Source organism: Paramormyrops kingsleyae, chromosome 17 (assembly GCF_048594095.1).
Source record: "Paramormyrops kingsleyae isolate MSU_618 chromosome 17, PKINGS_0.4, whole genome shotgun sequence".
Lineage (NCBI taxonomy): Eukaryota > Metazoa > Chordata > Actinopteri > Osteoglossiformes > Mormyridae > Paramormyrops > Paramormyrops kingsleyae.
The window spans coordinates 10,563,064-10,584,982 of NC_132813.1; the positions used below are offsets into that span (position 1 = coordinate 10,563,064).

Below are 21,919 nucleotides of genomic sequence, written 5' to 3' on the forward strand. Positions count from 1 at the left end.
TTCAAAATAAATTAACTGTATTCAATAAATCAACTGTGGTTATTTTTTTCCAGTACACATTACACATCATGCCATGTTCTCCAAAACAAGTAATCATCCTTATTTTCTATTTTTGTTATATATTTTTTGAAAAACAGTATACAGTACTGGATACATATTCTCTTTAGTCAGTCATTATTCCTACAAATAACAAGCAAAGAGTGAGGATCACATACAACTTTACGCAAAATACACAAGAGAGCAAGACATGGGGTAAAGCACCCCAACAAAGGCAGGGGAAGACAAACAGATACGTACAAAGAGCATATACCAGCAAAGTCATAACAAACCGACAAGGAGTCAACAGCAAGGAGGTCCATTCAGTTAACTGCCTTTTCACATTGATAATAAGAAATTCATATTCATTTTGTAAAAAATAATAGTGATAATAATAAAGATTCAAGAGCGTATAAGGTATACAGTTTACGCATTAAGCACTGTCAGTATCAGGTGCTGAATGTATCAGGCGTGGGGACTGTCTCTCCTGCTCCTCTCCCAGCTGTCATTCCCTGTTCCGGTGGCTTGTCGTATGACCTTCGGCCACGCTCTCCACTACAGAAACCAGCACGCCATTTCTCATAAGCAGACGTAAAATTGTTGAATCAAGGATGTCAATAAGGGATCATGCTATGGTACCAGAAACTCATGCGTTTACACATCGGAAGCACGACCAACAGAATGTAGACAATAGAAAGCAATCACACTTTTACAGCAATGGCATAGTCTGCAGAGTCTGCAGTCATTTTCGGCACGTTTTGAAACAGACAGGACTGTCGTTTTAAAGACGTCACTAAGCTAACCTACTGACCATTAAATCTCCCCAAACGTATGCCACTATTCTAAACAAGTTGAGACAAAAATACTGTTAGTGTCCCAGTTTAACTTTATCATGCGTGCATCTTATTTTGCTTTTCTTTCAACACTGTGTATGAGAAACAATGGTTTTCATACTGGGAATAAAATAAATCTGCCACTGTTCCATGGGGAACCAAACAGGTGAGCGTTAGGAAAAGGCTAAAATGTTTGTTTCAGGGAATCCAAAACAGAATTTTTTTTCCCCCATTAGATAATCAAAACTATAGTAGATTGCAGTCACAGACCCCAAGACTTTTGTGTTCTACAGCTTCCTCTATTTTAAAAGGCAAAATGCTCTCAAACTGAATTTAAAAAGTTATAACAGTCAGCAGGTAAATATGTAAAAATAATCCCTAAAAGTATAGCACTAACTCAAAGCAACCAAGCAAACATCCTTCATATTGTGAAAATGATCATATAATGGTTATAATCAAATACAAAATGAACTAGAACATATTAATTTCCTTTTTTCCCAGGAAAAAAATAGAAAAATATCTAAATGTTTATTATTATAACAATAATCTGTATAATTATATGCTCTTGCATTGCATGTGGAAATACAAAAGTTCCCTCTTAAATTTCAGAGGGAGAGTAGCGTAAAAGTGTACAAAGTCTTTTAGAGCAGACCAAATTCATTATCCAAAGGCAGTAGTCCATGATACAGAAATCCTGTTTCTATTGATAAAAAACATCCTAACTGAAATTCAATAATGAGCTACAACACTAATGAAGTGGTTAAATATTATTGAAGCCCATCAGCCTCACACACAGAAACTGATCCATATACAGATTATAAATATCTATACATATACAGTATAGCCATGTAAACATATGTTCATTTAAAGGTTAAAGTACATACTGTACATATATCTATATATTTATTTCTTGTTTATTTAAATGGTATCAAACATTTTGATTACTCATGTGCGAGTTGGATTGCTATAAATCTAATTTTTAAAGATCCAAATTCCAGTTACAAAGTCACAGTTAGACAAACAGACAATTCTGCGATCGTGAGATACACTGAATTTCAAAATTGTTCAAATTAGTTGTATTTCTTGCAATCTGTCAACACTGATTTGTAAACAGATTCTCAGTATACAACATTACTACTAAAATAAATAAAAATAAATAAATAAACAGTAACATCACACAAATTTCATTCTCACTCCCAGCTCTTGTTGGGGATACCACAGACCAGAAGCCAGGAATACCTTTACATTTCTCTGTCTTTGCTAGTCAGTAGAAGGTCAGTAGAAGGACACAAATAAGGACATGTACAGAGTTGTTGCCATAGAAACCATTATGTATGCCAATTGATATGAGAGGTCCTGTCCCAAACATCTCAGACCTTGATTTCTAGATCTTGCTGAGTGAGCAACATATTCTGAACACAGCTACTCTTCACTTAGACCAGAAATACATTTTCCAGTGTTTCTTATATTTTACATTTTTGTGTATAGTCATAATTATTGAAAAGGGTTAATTAATAAAACTTATATAAACATCAGACTCTGCATGAAGGACAGTAAATTAAGCTATTGTTCCCTTAACACGTCAGTCTCAAAGGCCATGTTGCAATATACAAACAAATGTTTCTGTTATACCGGAAACCTTTGCCACTGGCTGAATTATTGCACTTTAAAACATGTGTTTTAGGCATAAGATGCCACCTCACAACATACTATACAAGTTGGCAGCCTATTGCACATTTTCCTTTGTTTCCTGTACCTGCAGAAAACATACCAGCAACAGGAAATACAAATAATACGTACAAGACCCTGGGGGAAGAAGACATGATACTCTCCTTATGTTTTTTCTGAGAATATTATGTTAGCAGGGTCCTAACAGTAATCTTAGTCTTTGCCAGTCATCAATCTTTCCACAAAGTTGCTACAGCTAACATTATATTCACATAGTAATAGCTACTTCAGTAAAGCATAGCAATTCAATAAACGTAAACAGAAGACGACAAGGGACACATTTAAACATAAACAGATGAGGTAACAGTTATAAGAAACCACTGGAGGAGTTCCGTTTCAACAGTTGCAGTCAAAACTTCCATCACAGTCATAGACTATGGTGTTACGAAGAGCTTGAAGGACTGAATGAATAACTGTGGACAGACGGTGACCCCCAAGGATGGAACTTGAATCCGTGTTACGTATCTAAATTCAACCAAATAGAGGGTTTCAAATTACAGCCGCTTTAGATGCTCTTGGATCAGTAAGTGCATCATCTTCCTGGACCAATGGAGAGCGGACATGCTTCATATCGACATAAAGCCACAATATAATCTACGCATGTGTTTGACATTCTTAGACCCTTCATAAACGGAACAAATGCTCTTCCTGTGCATATTTTGACTTGAACCATGCAGCCACTGTGTTCAACAACTCTGCCATGCATCACTAGCTATCACAATAAAGAGTGAGCTGAATGGTACTTACTTAAGCCTTACAAACTAGAGAATTTCACAAAAATGGCATATTTCAGTTGAATGAACAATATTTAACACATTTATTACACATTTCCTTAGCTCCCCAGTGTGACCTTTTAGAATACAAAATCTCTTTCTCATGTCAGCATGGCCTCTGTCCACTGGACCAAATCCTTTGCTCCCAGCTAATATTTCAATTAGTAAAATAAGCAAGTAACATAACTGCATTTCGTTATACTTATTATCAAAGAGGACATAATGCTTAAGATATTGTTGACCTTGTTGGATGGTCTTGTTCTTTTGTTCTTCAGTATCTTTCTGAGTACTGACTCGATGCTGCTGATCAGCACTGCCCTGGATCACTCATAGAATGAAAACTGATGGAGTGCATGGATCTGCATCATCATTATACAGACGCTCCCCAAGTTACGACAGTCTGCGTTACGATATTTCAACTTTACGATGGGTAAATGTTTTTATTATAAAATAGTCGTTGTGTTAATGATTCATTGTGTTATTGTATTAATGACATTATGTTTGCCCAACTGTAGGCTAATGTATGTTCTAAGCATGTTTTTAAGGTAAGCTAGGCTAGGCTGTGATGTTTGTTAGGTTAGATGTACTGTATTAAAATTTTCGCCTTACGATATTTTCACCTTACAATAGGTTTATCGGAACGTAACCCTATCGTAACCTGGGGACGGGCTATATTTCCATATGATACTTCCACTTTTTGGATGGTTGTAAGGAAGGAAGGACAGAATAAGGAGGTACCTCATACGGAATAAACTCATACAATTAATGGCCTTAGTGCCTAAATAAGCTGATTTTGTGCGAAAGGAGTGGAATTGTGGGATATATTATCAGTCCTTCTCAGTACAAAGTATGTAGGGTCTGTAGCTGTTCTATATGCCTAGCATGCAAAGCCTCAAAAATTAACCAGTTTCCTAACAAATCACATTATTTTGTAAGGTTGAGACTTTAGGCTAAGAAAGAAATTTAAAACTGCCCAAACTCGAGGTTATGATCATGCATTTGGGTTTGCTTGTAATTCTAACAAAAATAACTTGCTGAAATATTTGAATACTTGGTGCAATTGTCCCTTGAGTGTTTTTGAGTGTTACTAATTTACAGGTGCCCGAAAAATATTTATGTATACAGCACCCAACTGAGCTAGGTTGGACCTTCTCAGTTGGGGTGCAACAAACATAGATATATCAGGGAAAATATTACTAACAACTTTGTCAAAGGCTGTTGAAGCTAATTAGAACCTGAAATAGCAAGCTATTGGCTAGCTAGAGTGACACATTATTTCAGTAGGTTTCATTCATCTATTTAACCACTTAACCAGTAAAGGTTTGCAGGGAGCCATTAGCCAAGCCCAGGCAACATAGGGCACAACACCCTGAAGAGGATGCCAGTCCATCACAGGGCACACAAACACACAGTCTCACACAATATGGGCAATGCCTAGTCCCATAAGTGTCTGTCTTTGGATACAGGCAGGAAACCAGAGTCCCCAGCGGAAACTGGTGCGATACAGGGAGAGCATGGAAACTCTGCAGCAAAACCGCTGCCTACCAAACCACCATGCCGCCTGATATATTTCTCGATAGTTTAACATCTCCAAGACAGCCAGGAAATGCTTAGAAATATATCAATAAATATTCAGCGAATCAGTGCAATGGCTGTCACAACCAAGCAAATATTCAGGACTTACTTCATTTGATGTATTTAAAACTTTCCATAGTATAAATTATTTAAGAATAATGTGCACAAGAAATGCAGAAGAAAAAAATAATTTGGGCAGAGGTATTTAAGATAAAAAAAATAAATACATAAAACATAAATCAGACTACTAATAACCGATATTTACCTGCCTAAGCCATTTGGTGCCATAACAATCACCTCAGAAATCGTGTGCAAGCAATAACCTGTGAGAACTACTTACACAAATAAAATATGCCCTTATTTCATTATAAGTAAAACACGCCTTTTGCCTACCGATAACCATTTGATATGAGTTTGATATGGTTTGAGATCACAAATAGTTTGCTTTTAGTGCACATAGACTTCACATCAAAATAAACATGCACCATTGGCTCACATAGTCAAGAAAATCTTACTTCTAACAGTTAATCTGAACAACTTTATCATGTGCATTTTGAACAGTACCATGTATGTAATAGTCAGTAGCAGTAGATGACGAGCTTCATATCACAATAGTTGTTAATTTATTTCAGTGATCCAATCCCTTAGTTATTTGCTGCTATAGAAACTGCCAATTCAATATTAAATGTGGCAGGTCCTCACACTGCGTATGAAGAAGAATGAATCTTCAGTTAAATTCTTCCAGCAGCGAGTCTTTTCAGTTTTGATATTTGCGAAGACACCTCGAATTGGAGTATGAAATGGACACTGAATTTTTCAGATACAGAATAAGAAGGCCTCGTCTGCAAATTATTTTAAATGAAACATCTACAATTAGAGTAGATAGGAAACTTTTGTGTGTGCAATGGCTTTGGGAAAAGGGAATCTGGAAGTAAGATAATATTGTGTGCTCCATAAAAGCCACAGGTCAAGTTAGCTCTAGAGGGTGGAGACCGATTTATTCCAGAAACCTCAGTGGCCCTAAATCAGACAAACTCCTACCGCACAGTAATTTCAATCCTGAGCAGTACAAGGTGTCAAACCCTCTGATGCATCTATTTTTTACCTAATCTTTGTCATTTCTCTCTCATTCCAGCTCTTACTTTCAAAACTGGGTACCCATCTTTACTTGTCATGTTACTTTCTCTCTCTCAGCTTCACCACATTTTAAAACCTCTAAAAGCCTGCATTCTAAAGATATTATGTCTGCTATTAACTTCTGCTGCTCCCTCTCTATTACACAGCATTCAAATGTCATCTGTGTGCATGCACACACATTTACTAAGTGTACCACAAGTTCATTATTAGTACGACAATATTTTTATCAATGGACAGGACCAGAATCTGGACTGGTGTTGTGTGTGCGTGCACGCGCGTGCGGGTGTGTGTTGTGTGTTTCATTAAAGGTTCCCCCTAGAAATGGAAGGGCAACAAAATATTTTGCTGGGTGCCATGCACAGTCCGGGATTAGCTCTGTACCCGTAAAGGTAAAATGTACCATTTAGTGTGTGAATGGTTTTCTGTTTTTTTTTTTTCCCCTGTGCCTTGCTTTTAAAAGCCTTTAATGTGGCAGTAGGCTTCTAAGCTGGAGAAGAGGATGTAGAGGAACCAGAGGCCAAAGAAGAGCAGGGAGGTGAAAAAGCGGGGGAGCCGAGGTCCGCCGAGTTCGCCGCCGACGGAGGGTCGCCGACGGAGGAGCAGCACGCCGAAGGAGATGAAGGCGAAGATGGTGAAGAGGGTGACGGAGAAGGCGAGGGAGCCAGGGTCCACACGGAAAGGCTTCCCCTGCACGTGCCAGTACACGGCCGCCACCGACCACGCCACCCCGATCCCCAGAAAGACGTTGACTGCATTGCTCCCAGTGACGTTACCCACAGACGCGTCGGCATACTGGTCTTGTATGGCAGCCACCTTGCTGGCGAAGGTATCTGGAAGAGGGAGGAAAAACGCGCTATAAGATCTGTACAGCTGGCCCTTAGGCCAGAACTGCAGACAACGTTTTCCATGATTGTACAGCAACCCGTTCACATTCCTACATTTGATATTTGCGGTTTCGCTGATCCGTGAGCCGGCCATGGACAATCAAACAGGAATACTTTTGGAGATGGTCAGAAAATTGCAGAAACTCACAGACGACATGTAAGGCGAAAACAGTACTGAAAATGATTTGGATCACAAAGAATCATATAATATATAAATATTAGTAATACGTAATATGTCTTTGTGTAAGTGCATTCTATATCTTTAATATAAAAAAAATCTTGGCCGCTTTGTCTCGAGAAGCAGCCTCAGTCACGTTAGCTGTCTTTGTGACTGTGAAATCTCACGTTTCTCGCAGTGACTTTTAAACATTTCACTGCCATTAACATTGCATTTCAATTTCCAAAACGTAGTGCTCCCAGCGCACGGTAATAACGTTTTTCATACAGGGCCACAATTTAAATGGTTTGTATAGTATATAAAAAGACCTTGATAGGAAATGACAAAGTATTTACTCATGCAGTGCGTACAGTGCAGTACTGTTTGGTAAGACAATGGCAATAAATAGACTGTTTACATGTTTGTTCAGGCTAGCAGAATGTTATGGTCAGAATTTAGGGGTGCCTAGATATTATTCGTGAATTGTCACATTGGCGGGAATCTGCTGCCCTTAACCCTTGTGAATGTGAAGGGGTTACTGTACAATGGTTGCATCTACACCAGCATCACTACAGTTAGAGTAGAGACGTGGGCAACTCACCAGGAATAGATGTTCCCAGGGCCACAAAGACCACAGCGGTGACAGTGTCACGCAGGCCTATAGTGCAGCCAAAATGTGACGCGAGGTCACCGATGACGGCAGTGAGGAAACCAATGACGGAGATGGACACAATGAAGCAGGCCCAGCCGTTCCAATACTCAGTGGGTGGCACGCAGGCAAACAGAACCTTCCAGAAAACTGTCAGGAAGTGCATGATGTAATCAAAGCAGGAGGGTCGGCGCTCCTCTCGCCCTTCCTCATCCTCCTCCCCATCACCTAGAAGAGGGACACTTTTAATCTTAATCCCACATTTGCTCACATTCAGTGAAAATGCACCTTCATAAATAGGTAGAAAGGCAATTTGATTATTGCACATCATCACCAGGGTCATCAATATTCAATTTCAAAACTGGATTATCAGTATGAGAGTATTAATCGGCATGAATATTAAAAACTAAAAAATAAAACTATAATCTCTAATTATCTTAAAGCTATATCAGAAATATAATATATAAACACTCTATATTAACCAATTTAAAGAGATACAACAGAAAAAAATACGACTCCCCTTTTCACTATGTAATTTGTATTTACTGTAATATGTATTCTCATCTGCATTCATTTTCAAACTGCAAATAAAACCATTTGGCAAATAATAAAAAAACAGGCATTTAATCTGTATGCCACCAAACTCTCCACCAGGAGGGGCTATAACTATGACTATACACTATAGACACCAAGAGGAAATTGCTTGCAAAAAACTTTCCTTATCATGCACAGTCACAGTTCAGTGCTTAATGCACTAACCGGACGTGAGTCTGTGGTAATAGGACCATTACTGGCAATGGACATCGTTGTTTTTGGTGACATTTAAATAAACCACTGACCTGCACTGACAGTCACAGCTTCGACGAACTGCTCCCGCCAGGAGTGGGTGCCAATCACTACGGCCAAATTGGTCTTCTTAATAAGCTTGTCCACTGTGCTCTGCCAAACCCAAGAAGGGAACATTACGAGCAGACAAACACCGACAGGATAATGATGGAGGGGTGGTCGCCTGACCGAATGATGGGCAGCACAGCGTAGCATCTGCCCTGACCGAAAACGACAAAATCAGGTCTGGGAACAAAATGAACTTTCCAAACTGGATCAAAATCGATTTGGTTGTTTGCACACAAGCACACAGGAAACAGAGAAGAACAAACAAAGGACTGGAGTTCATTTTTGGGAATTCCTTTATATCTGAAAATGCACACACTACATCCGGCAGTAAAAAAAAAATAAAATAAAAAAAAAAAAAATATATATATATATATATAAGGATCCAGGACTCATATCTGACATAAGGCAAAGAAATTAATTCATTTCCAGTGCATCTTCTTTTTACAATGGAACCATCTTGATTATAAAAAATGTTACATTGCACCGCTCTGATTGGCTGGTGGACAAGTCATAGAGCTGTGGATCCACGTTGGTAAGTGAAATCAGAATCAAGCAGAGAGCACCCAATCCCCCTGTCTAGTCACAGGGGGGGTTTCATGCAGTGGGGGGGGTGACCTACCGGATTGAGTATGCCATTGGGAGTCATTCCCTGTCGGATCTGACAGGTGAGAGGGTATCAGTGTGGATGACAATTTGTTTCTTTGGAGGTAAAGCATAAGTAGGTTTTTGTCACGGTGTCATTGTGCGCTCTATTTGAGAAGCACTCTCACAAGGGCATATATTAAAATATGATAAAGAAAAATTTTTATCTGTATATCTTGCATAAAAAATGAAAATCATATTAAGTTCTGCATTACCGCTTTCGCAAATGTATTCTCATACATTCACGGAAATAAATTAAAATTTAATATACATAATTATAATCCAATAGTATAATGCATGCAATTCGAAAGTAGTAATAACTAATTTAATTTTATTATATAATAGGTTACAGTTTAAGAAACTTATTTCTGTATTAATTATATGTCATACATCACCTTAAATGTCTGGGGTTTCTGTTTGTGTGCTGAGTGAGGGTTAGTTTTGAGGTGTAGCGTTCTATTGTAACTCTTGTTTTGGGTCTCTGGGATGTATGCTCTGGTATACTTTACTACCGTCCATGTATAACTGACCCATAGCAACCTTAATCCCAGTTGCTACACAACCACACTTTTGGAGCCGGAAACAGGAGGCACCCATTTTCGAACGACTCCTGTCATATTTTAATGGTTTCCCATCCTGTATTATTTAATACATGTACCTATATCTGGTCACTACGAGATGACATACTGGCTTAAATAGGGATTGCAGCAGTAGCTCGCTACCTTAAACTCGTAAGACTCCTCAATGACCACCTCGAGCCGGCCGTGCTCGCCCAGAACGGGCTTCCCCATCTCAGCGATGCGCCGTGCCTCTATCTCCTCCGCGCTCAGCTCAGCCTCCTGGTCCACTGGCAGGGGAGGTGGGTGAGGAGCAGAGAGATGGAGTGCAGACATAAGGAGAACGAGGAGTAGGGGGAAAATGGAGAATCATCAGATTTTGGATATGGACAAGTGAAAGGAATGACAATAAAGTCAATCAACACCAAAAGCCGAAACTGAACTTTATATCTCTTCAGTCAATCGATAAATATTCTACCATCTTCAAGTTTACTGACACTGAATAACAGTTTTAAATATTGATGGCGGTACCTTAATTGGAAACTGTCTCTACTTTTCAAGCTGAAAATGAATCCAATTAGCAGAAGGAAGTGACAGCTTCACAAAGTGTGAGGTTTGTTATTCAAAAGTCTTCTTGATCAAAATAGCTACAGCCAAAACAATGCAAACTATGTATTAGTGTGTTAATGAAGTGACAATGCTCTCTGGTGTATTTGTTTGTTACTCATTAGCAAATGTTGCCATAAACAGGGAAAGAAGCGGTCCGCAGAGTCAGGCCCCTGCTTGTGCTGATCTGTGAGGGGATAGAAAGGTGATTTGTATCTGCTCGATTTTCCAAAGTAGTCTCCAATTATGGAACAACACAACAGCTCCCATCCCGAATTTTGCATCTCAGAATCGGAATTCTTTATTGTCATCACCACCTTTATGGTGTAATTAATTTACATTAACATTAACGTTGCAAATTGCAGTGTTGTACCTAAAAACTACGTAATACAAACTGTCGCTCCAAAAAACTAAGACCTGCTCCTGCCAGAATTTTTCGTCCTAGGATATCATTTGTGTGCAGGTCTGGGGTGTAAATTAATATCCAGCTGACTTCATAAACACATGGATGGGGTCCTGCTTGGATGAATAAGCTTACATGCTATCCAAACTGAAGTGCCTTACCCCGGAATCATAGTTATTCTGTAATCATAAACACAAACCAGACCTTCAGATTAAAAAGCAAACATTTAAAAAATCAACGGTAAACACACATCTGATGTATCTGAAGTGTTTATGACCCTTAAAACTAAGATCTATGTTAAGGGCATCCAGAGATGTATTGGGGGGACGGAGGAATTCCAACCTGCCAGCTAGGATATGATGACCATCGTAATAATAGGACAAACATGAGATAAGTGGGATTTCCTTTTAAGCTTTGGTGCTGGCGGAGTTCTGTTTTGTTTCGTCTTAAAGGGCCAGGCCCAGATGCGTTTGTGTGTCTGAGACTCTATGCCTTGCCTGCTGCGGCCACTTTAAAATATGCTGCAGTGCATAATGTACAACAAATCACAGTTTAAAGATACAGATTAAACAAACTATAAATAATTCAATAATTAAGCACCAAAATATGCATATGACAATTCCTCCTTCCATCTATCAGCAACATCACTTTTATTACAAATAAACAAGGAGACACTTTTTCAAATACTTAAAAAATATTTATAAGTATATTTCTTTTCCTTTATCAGTTATTTTATCTAGGGCCATTTTGTCTTATTCTGTGTGCGTTTAGAGGTTGTTACAGTGTTCTTAAGAATCAATCTGTGATGAAGAACCCTTCCTAAATCACCTTGAGCCTCCACAGACACATAAACGTACAAAAAGGTCCAGTTCACGAAACCCTGCGAGGTGCCCAAAGATCTCATAATATTGCAGACACTCCTGAGTGTCGGAAAATAAAGGACAATGTACTTCTCGAGTAAACATGCTCAGCCTTACCTTGGTTTAGCAGTAGAGCTGTGATGAGAAAAGACACAAAAAAGAAAAAAACAAAACAAAACAAAAGACAGATGAGCGTCCACATGCCCAGAAAATCAGTGTTGTTATTCCAATATCCAAAGTTTTCCCATTCAGATAAATGGATTAACTGATGCATGACAAATGATCAGTTTGACAGCTCTGTATCTAGATGAACTTTTCATAAGAAAAAGATCTTATCAGTACTTTGGCATATGTTAATTAATGATAATAATAATATTATTAATAATAATAATGAAATCAGGTCACATACAGCTTCAGAACCATCCCTGGTCAGTCTGACACATGAAATTTCATGCATGATGTCAGCAACACAGACTGCAAGAAGGTGCCATGCTGTGATGTCAGGACAGGATGGCAGGGAGACACTGAATTAAATGTGGTGGAATGTGCATGCAGGACATTCTCTCTCTCACTTCAAGCTTCGGGCCCTTTATAAAGTTCGTAATCCTTCACGCAATTCAGGAAGGGGATTTTTTTTGTCTTTGACTCAAGGTGACAAATAAAAACACAGGGAGCACAGAAGTGTCAGGAGAGAAACTAGATGTAAATACATCCATGGAGACCGTACCATTTGTAGCCTGGGAAGGGGGGGGGGGGGTGTCCCCTCGGATTATTCCAACATAGTACAGAAAAGTGGACATTTCTCCATTATTCCAGAGCTGTACATAAAGAGGGTGGTTATTCATAATCAACAATAGTGAATTTCCCACTCTCTTGATTGTTTAGATTTAAGCAGCTGCAATTAAATGGAAAGCCTTGTGGCATTGTCCCCTGGCGTGTCGAGGGAAAGCAAGGCCAAAGTAGGACAGTCAAGCCAGATTAATGTGGCTTCCCATTGCAATTGGGAACCCAGACTGGGCCATTGATAGTAAGATAGTAAACAAAAGTCACAGGGTTGGCACTAATAGCATTATTTTAGCACTAATTCCATGGTAGCATTCAGATATTGGCATATAAAAACAATAATAACCTATAATATGCTACATTTAGCTCAATTAAAAGGAACTCTCCAGTTACCGGGGCTAACTTCAATAGAAAAATATTGTAATCCCAGAATCAAAATATCCAACAGCTCGACTACAGAATATTAGAATGTTACGGACTGTACATGCAAAACTGAAACACTTTGCATTTCCGGACGTACTCAGGCCTGTGTGGTTCCTGGTGTGGGGCAGGCCCAAGCCTTCATGGACTGATACATGCCAAACATGGTAATGGAAACATAAACCTTTGTGGTAAATTATCGTAAGGCTCAACAACTGAAGAACTGCTTTAGCGTTCTTGCTCCAAGACATAAGTTCTAGCTACATGCACTGTGTCATGAAAATGAGTATTCGTTATAAAGTAATATTATAAGATCTCCAGGCTTATTTTAACCCAAAGCTACAAAATGTGATTGGTACAATCAAGAGGCAATCAGTCTAGCTAGCTAGGCATCAAGATAGATAGATAGATAGATAGATAGATAGATAGATAGATAGATAGATAGATAGATAGAATGTTTATCTTAGATGCAACTACCCTTCATAAATTATTTCTGATGGTATAATTATCAAGTAGTCAGTATCAAGGCACATCATGTAGCCATTAAATCCACCTCAAACATTTCAAGATGAGAATCCTGGACATTACAAACGATGTTACTAGAGATTTTTCAGTCATGCCATCTGTCTGTGGCAAACAGGTGTTTAGCAGGAGATGTCTGCAATGAAAAATGCTTCATACATTCCTAAATAAAAACAGAGAGGCTTAGCTTGTGTCCCCTGAGCTATTTGTCTACACCATCTCTAGCTGCCATTTAGCTTAATTTTGACTTACTTCTTTTCCCTAACAGAACCAAAGACGCTGTGCTTGTTTGTTCCTCATATGAGCCAAACATTCATCTCCCACCAGCTAGTCATTTTTTCCATCTGGCAGAGCCATCTTCATTAAATACATAATCTTGTTTGACAAACTAAGATGTCTTTGGTGAACGATGACGGACAACAGTTTTGGCCCCATTTACGAAAGAAATCCTCGTAGTCGTTTGCGCAGAGTTAATTAGTCTGTGTGTTGATGTGTATTCTCTCCATGTACACAATCATCACCAGCATCACCACTCCTGCAGATCAGGCTGAAATATGGTCCACAGTTGCATGGTCCTGAGGATGCCATGTAAGGATAGCTTTATGTGTGGGAGTGTCACGTGCTGACCTGAGATTCCTCTCTTCAGCCACCTTGGCTCCTCCAGGACAATGAAAAAATTCTCGTGCTTCTCATACTCCTCATCATCCACGATCCGTATCTTCAGAGTTTGGCTGCAAGTACACATGCATGCACACACATAAGAAAGAATCACACACAGACACATGGAGGGGAAATATAGGGGCCAGCATTATTATATTACCTCTGTATACATGACTGATGCAAGTATGTACTGATTTAAATAACGTTCCTGTAACATCTATATACTGGGGAGAACCCATTTCTGTCAAGGTTATTTAATGGTCCTGATCGGAAGCCCACCCATCGGGTCAGATATCATTCTTACAAATAGTGATGAATGAACAAGAGAAACAAAATGCGAGAGAAATAATTACTTCCTTTTGGAGCCTCTGAAATATTAACACGTGCAGCTTCCACTTAAATCACTTCACAGACTGAAGCTGCATCAATATTTAATGTATTCAAAGATGAATAATTCAGTGACAGACATGCACATCAGACTGCTCTCTTTTCCAGGCAGGTGAGATACCACCCCCCCCCCCCACCCCCAGCACTGCACCCGCCCCCCGGTCCCACTCTGTTGTTTTGGGGGGCGCCTTCTGTTGTGGGGCTGCAGACCTCCACACATCCATTTTCTTTCAGCAATGCCATGGCTAAATTTGTACAGGAGTTCTCCATCGGGGTACTTCTAACAGCTGGGCGGTGGGCCATACGCGCTCAGATGGACAGGGACTCCAGAGATGAACGAGAGGTAAGCCAGCAGATGTTGCAAAAAAAAAATACTATGCTAGATGAAGAAAAGTCTGACTGAATACAATCAGCTACTGAAGCAGAGAGTCTGAATGAAAAGACAGACTTCAAAGCAAAGATTCTCTCCCGGCACACAAAAACAGCCATTCTGACTGCATCTGCAGAGTCAGCTGGACTTCAACATCAGTCATCCATGGTCCACCATTAGTCTACCCAGGACAAGTTTCATACCAGCCCTGCTATATAGAGGATTGAACTGATCTAACTAAAAATAAGTTTTTAATCAATGAAAGTATACAATCATTTGTACTCCTGGTTTTATGATATTTGTGTTAAGTGGAAGGACATACAGAGAAAGATTTTTGTCGCATAGTGGAACTGACCGTTTACTGTGCACGTGACACATAAACGCTTTAATTATGTATCATACAACCTCTTATCCAGCCAGGGTCATGGGGATAAATACAGAAAAGAATACATGTAAAAATATATACAAAAATAAAATTATGGGTACCACTTTACAAGAAGGCTTCCCCTATAAAGAGTTTAAGAATGGCTTATAGTGAGGATATTAATTAGATCATAAACAACAGTGTTTAGTCAGTTTTCTGTAACACATTGTTCATCTGCCCCTGTCTTGTTCCTTGGGCTTTTGAAGTTACCGTAGTCACTTCCATATATATATGACCAGAAGCTTGATTTGGACAACGCATTGGGAATAGGGCACATGTAAAACTCACACTGGACATACTTAGAAATGATCTTGTCTCTTCTGCAACTTCTTTAATTCAAATTGCACAGACAATTTGGTCTAAATCCCATATGTACATTATGAAGTCTCATTAACAATTATTCTGGTCATGTGTTTTATCTACTAATGCAAACTTGTAGAATGTAGTGCTGCCTGACTGCATTTAAAAATTGACTGTAACTGTTGTTTACCTTCTTGATGTATAAGTAGTGAAGTAATGCAAAAGTGACTGTCTCTATCAGTGTAATGTAATCTCTATTTCCCCTGTTATTTGACTTTTTTACTTTTTACTGTAACTTGCTCTGTGTTTTTCCTCCTTTCCCTTAAACTTAGCAACCTGCTGCCTAAATTGTTCAATGAAGATGTATCTGAACAACAATATATTTTGTTCCTATAGGTGAACATAATTGCAATGTATTTTCAACAAATTAACATGATTGACTTGGTTTATGCAATTAATTGCGATTAAGAAAATTAATCACAATTAGTATAGACTGGACATTCATATCATGAAGAAAATTTCCTACACCTTCTCATTGTTAATAATTAACTTCCAAGTTATAATTGCATGTGGAACTTGTATATTCACCCCATGCTGATGTAGGTTTCTATCCACTATCGGAAAACATTTGGTTAGGTGAACTGGTATCTCTCAATTACCCAGAGTGCCTTGGGATAGACTGGAAAATGTTTACAACGTCCTGCCTGGCACTCTGTGTGGCCTAAAACTGTCTCCAGGCTCACTTTGCCCTGGATGAGGAGTCAAGGAAAATGGATGGCTGGATATTAAGGACAACTATAAAAGGCGGCTGTGACACGAAAAATTAAGAGTTAATGGCTTTAAATATAATCACTGTTGTGTGTCGTGAATAGACTCCCAAATGCATTGCCTGTTACCATTGTTTGTAAAAAAAAAAATCTTAATGTTGGTCGCTGTAGCTATATTTTTTTTCTGGAACATTTATACAAACAAATCTTTTTTTAGTCCACTTACAATTTCGATGCTGTATGCTGACGGAATTCTCCGTCTTTCACAGCAATGCTGTGTAGGGCACTGATTGTACAGGGCATTGTTGTGCACAGCAGTACTGAAGAGTTCTGTGAGAGCTGCTTGATTCAGAGTAGTGCTAAACAAAACAGTATTTGTTGCTGTTGTGTGTACTGGTATCACCATTACTGTGTCTGCTGCTAAATGTGCAATTTAAGCCAACGCACTACTGTGTCTCTTATCTTATATACTATAATGAGATACCTAAGGAGCACCTAGATGTATAATTAATTATAGAAAACACAAAAAGCAAGCATTAAAGCACTTCCTGATCCTGGTCCTGGTAGACCACTGTGTACACTGGCAAAATGCTCAATTATCCATTATTGTGCTGAATTAGTCACATGGCTCAAATCAAGGCTTTTTCCAGTTGTCTGTTTCGGTTGCTATGAAAATGGTGAAAATAAAGGAAAATCTGTGTTTTAATTGATTTTTATTGATTATTGCTTGGTATTTTAATGTAAGACTAATTTAGAATTAAAAATATAGAAAACATTAAAGTTGAACTTATGTATGTGCCTGCTGCATATTCTTTTTCATTACACAAACAAAACAAAAAACATATTCACTAAAATGAATCAATAACTACTTAACTACTTCAGTGATAAATACAAGAATGACTGGCGCACAAGTGGCAAGAATAATCCTCAACAAATGATTATCAGGAGTGCAGATTGTTTAGAATACTCTAAAAACCATTAAGCATAGTCGAGGCTACTGAGGGTAAAGATCTGCTTAAACCAGAAGACTAGTATACATAGTGAGCTGCCAGAAAAAGGGAACGTGACCAAGCAGATCATGCATTGTTAGGAAAGGTCAGTCACCCATGATTGCCCATGGGTAATTTAGAGACAACTGCATCTTTGCAGACTGTGGGAGGCACTGGAGAAAACTGACAGGCGAGCACACACAGGTGCTGGGGGTGGCAACTGATCCCACAGCCCTGGAGGTGTGAGACAACAGCAATGCTTCCCAACCCAGTCCTCAGGGACCCAAGACAGTCCACGTTTTTGCTCTCTCCCAGCTATTAGACAATCAAACACAATGAATACCTGATACAGGTGCCATTGTGTGCCTGGAGGGAGCAAAGATGCGGACTGTCTGAAGGTCCCCGAGGACTGGGTTGGGAAACACTGTTGGGACTACAGTACTAACCACAGAGCCCCACACTGACACAGTGAAATGAAGAAATGATGCAGCGGATCAAGTATCTAAAATGGAGACTGTCAAGCGCAGCCCAAGTGCACCAATTATCAAGGGGATGTTTTGTATGTTCCAAACAATGAACAATAATTAAGTGTGAAAAGACAGAATGATCTTCTTCACTTGGTGATTCCTGAACGAGTGCTTCGCTCACGACTGCACCATCAGCTGCTTGACAACCTCAGTGATTAATGACACGTCACTCACTTCACGCGTCCTGCCGCTATGAAGGATATTTTCGGGCGATGTAGAGTGACTCCCAACACAGAGACTCTACACGAGCCATCGGGACACAGAGGAGTGGTGCGTGGATTTGCCTGTGTGTACGATTAGCTTCCTGTGGTTCACAGAAAGACTCCCAGGATAGGGATGTCAACAGTCAGCTGCACTTTGGCTGTCTGCCAGTCTCATAAACAGAAAGTCTTAAAAACCCACCTTCACTGCTTAGGACAGTGTTTCTCTAACCAGTTCTCGGGGATCCGGGGGGAGCACAGACGTGGACGGCCAGAGAGTCCCTCAGGACCGATTTGAGAAACACTGGCTTAGGAGACATGAGCTCTGTTTTGTTACCATAGGTAAGATGTAACAATCTCACAATGAGGCAGGTACATTATGGAAGCTTTTCAGGCACGTTATGTACCTGACGCCTGTGAAATCTGCGGCACGATTGCTTCTTTCACGTAATAAATAATCAATTACGTCAAAAAGCAGCCACCGCCGTTAGGCTTAATTTGGTTCCTGAGGTCACAGAATTACATTATGGCTAAGACGCCCGTGCACACCAGCCAGGCAGAGGAAGTGTGCAGCGAGCCACTCGTGAACATGCACGGACATGCTTACGGATAATTCGGTTCAACGTGACTCAGCTTGCGATTCTCTTCCTGGCCTCCATTACTGGCAGTGATTCCAATAAAAAATTTGGCCTTGATAAATAATGGATATTTTGCTTAATATCCCTAAAGAGGCAAAGTGGAAGGCAGAGCAACAAACATCGGAGCCCCCGGGGACTGAAATGCCCAGTGGAGACTCAGCACACATGGCCTGTCTCACATTTCTCTCTTTATACCTTCTTATTCTCACTGCCAGCAATGACTCAGTTTGACAGCTACTAGACTTCACAGAACATCCTCACATTTCTGTAATTTCTGTTATTTCAGCATGATTATCTTGTAATTTGACATAATCTACATGGACAGCATCACTAGCGAGGCTTACATTGTACTCTAAGGCCCCTGGCCAGCTGTCTGAATAACCAAATTATAATACAACAAACAATTTCATCTGGTACTACACAGAACATTCAGTGAACCTTCATCACGCATACTTTAACAGCTTTAATCTCCTTTAATAACAAACATTATATGATTATACAATTATAATGTTTGTTATTTATCATATAATTTTTGTTAAACATTAAAGTTCTTAAGGTATGTTAGGATGTTACGGTATGCTTATATGCTGCTTATGAATGTTCTATGAATGCATAATGATTACATTATGAAGGCCGGTTCACTGAATGTTCCACGGATGCTTCATAAAGGCATTATGAATGTGCAGTTAATGGAAAGAGTTACCTTTTGCTGATTATTTTTCTGATGTAATTGCTTAACTTATCCACCACTTGCAAAGAGAAATAGAGTGCTTATATTAATTCATTAAAACCCGAATCACTATCCTGCTCATTGTGTCCACAGCATACACCTCACTTTCCAGGCAATCTAGGAAAAGCCAATCTCGCCCCCATCTGTGATCCCACTGTGAGCTGTTGTGTGTTCCAGGCCGGTGCAGGAGACTCACGTGGTCTGGTCGTTGGTGAACTCCAGTTCCCCCTGTGCATCCTCGTAGTCCACGCCACCACCGTGGGCACTTCCCGGCTCCGTATGGTATGGGATGATGACGGTGCCACGGGCACCTGAGTTACGGACCACCGTCACCTCCATGGTGCCCACGCTCTCGCTCACACGCACCAGACGCTCACCGAAGGTGAAGATGCCAGCATGGTCGTCATCCAGGATGGTGACAGTGGCCACCAACGGCTCCACCAGCCGGCCCTTGGGCGCCATGCCCACACCCTCGCTCTCGAACATGCCCTCTGCGTCGCCCACACGCAAGTTCAATAATCTCACAAAGAAGTGCTCGTCCTCCTCAAAGATGTCATCGTCGATGATGCCTACCTGTGACACGCAAGATGTTTCTAATGCAATGAGAAGCAGCAATACAGTACAAACTGAAAATAGATTCTACTGTATACAGTTTGATTACTGTGGACTTTAATGGGGGTAAAAGCGTCCTATTGATATACAGCCAAGGCAGAAGTCAGGGACACTGTATTTTTATCTTAAATAGTTTCATTTAACTACACGCCTACAGTCAGGGCATCTTTTGAAAATGAATCAAGTTAAACTCTTTATTACCTGGCCTCCTACAAACAAGAGGCTTAACAAACTTTATTCTATTAGTATTCTACACATTTTTACTGCTAGTATAAGAAATATACAGAGGTGGGAAGTTCAGGTACAGAAAGTACAAATCCAGACCAGATTTAGTTTCAGCCGACCAGCTGAATACACTGTTACTGTGACATAAGAACATAAGAACATAAGAACATAAGAAATTTACAAACGAGAGGAGGCCATTCGGCCCATCAAGCTCGTTTGGGGAGAACTTAACTAATAGCTCAGAGTTGTTAAAATCTTATCTAGCTCTGATTTAAAGGAACCCAGGGTTTTAGCTTCCACTACACTAGCAGGAAGACTATTCCATACTCTAACTACACGCTGTGTAAAGAAGTGCTTCCTCAAATTTGTTTTAAAATGTTCTCCCGCTAATTTCCACTTATGGCCACGAGTTCTAGTATTTAGACTAATATTGAAATAGTCATTTGGCTGAACAGCATCCAGACCCGTTAGAATCTTATAGACCTGAATCATATCCCCCCTTAGTCTCCTTTGCTCAAGGCTAAACAGATTCAGTTCCGCTAACCTCTCCTCATAAGACATTCCTCTAAGACCAGGAATCATTCTCGTAGCTCTTCGTTGCACCTTTTCCAAGGCAGCAATGTCCTTCTTGAGGTATGGTGACCAAACCTGCACACAGTATTCTAGGTGGGGTCTTACCAAGGAATTATATAAGTGTAACATCACCTCCCTTGACTTAAACTCCACACATCTAGAGATATAACCCAACATTCTGTTCGCCTTTTTTATTGCTTCCCCACACTGGCGAGAGGGGGACATGGAAGCATCAACATACATACCGAGATCTTTCTCGTAATCAGCTACCTTTATTTCAGTGGAACCCATAAAATATCTGTACTTTATATTTCTGCTCCCTGCATGGATTACCTTGCATTTATCTGTGTTAAATTTCATCTGCCATGTATCAGCCCATTCGCTAATTAAATCCAGATCCCCCAAATAGTTGAACTCTTTATGTTCAACTGCCTGGTTGAAACAAAATCTTGGTCGGGATTTTTACTTTCTGGACCTGAACTCTCCACCTCTGAAAATATAAATGAACATAGAGGCGGTTATCTTGAACAATACTTTTCTCCCCACTGTGTTCTTCACTCACCTTGATCTCCTTTCTGGTCTCCCCAGGCTTAAAGACTAGGGTGCCCTCGCTGTATTCATAATCCGAGCCGGCATTGGCGGAGCCATCCTCCGTGCGGTAGTCCACATAGAAGGTGCTCTCACCAGTGCCGCCTTGGCAGACGACAGCAAGGGCAACCGTGCCGCAGTTCTCCATGCACTGCCACTGGGGGCTCTCAAAGGTGATGTGGCTGCACGTCTCCAGGTCGTCCTTCTCGGCGGGATCCTCCGTAGCCGCCGCCCGCCGGGCGTTGTCGGCCGCGTGTTTCTTCAGCACGTTCCCCGCCCCAATCATCATCCTAGTGGCCTGGATGCGGTAGAAGGCGCGGCTCTTCTGCTGGTGCATCAGGGCGTAGTAGTTGGCCAGCTCCACCAGCTGCTCCAGCTCCTTGTCTGGGTACTTCTGCTTCAGCTCCTTAAGGATACGGATCACCTGTACAGATGGGGTCAGACTGAGTGCGGAGCGACATCTTGTCTGC

General features: G+C 40.2%; 1 protein-coding gene across 3 annotated transcripts in view; it reads right to left on the reverse strand.

Moving 5' to 3' along the window:
* Positions 1-21,919, reverse strand: part of slc8a2b (solute carrier family 8 member 2b) — a 66,368-nt gene continuing 44,449 nt past the window's right edge. For 2 of the 3 annotated variants that reach the window (XM_023812224.2, XM_023812225.2), the window contains exons 6-13: positions 21,424-21,873; positions 19,648-20,024; positions 14,087-14,190; positions 11,852-11,869; positions 10,031-10,155; positions 8,612-8,711; positions 7,725-8,000; positions 1-6,912 (exon numbers count right to left, since the gene is read on the reverse strand). In XM_023812224.2, the coding sequence (XP_023667992.1) occupies positions 6,536-6,912; positions 7,725-8,000; positions 8,612-8,711; positions 10,031-10,155; positions 11,852-11,869; positions 14,087-14,190; positions 19,648-20,024; positions 21,424-21,873 (1,827 nt within the window). In that variant the 3' untranslated portion in view covers positions 1-6,535. The remainder of the gene's footprint in view (positions 6,913-7,724; positions 8,001-8,611; positions 8,712-10,030; positions 10,156-11,851; positions 11,870-14,086; positions 14,191-19,647; positions 20,025-21,423; positions 21,874-21,919) is intronic. The other variant, XM_023812227.2, reaches the window with a different exon arrangement.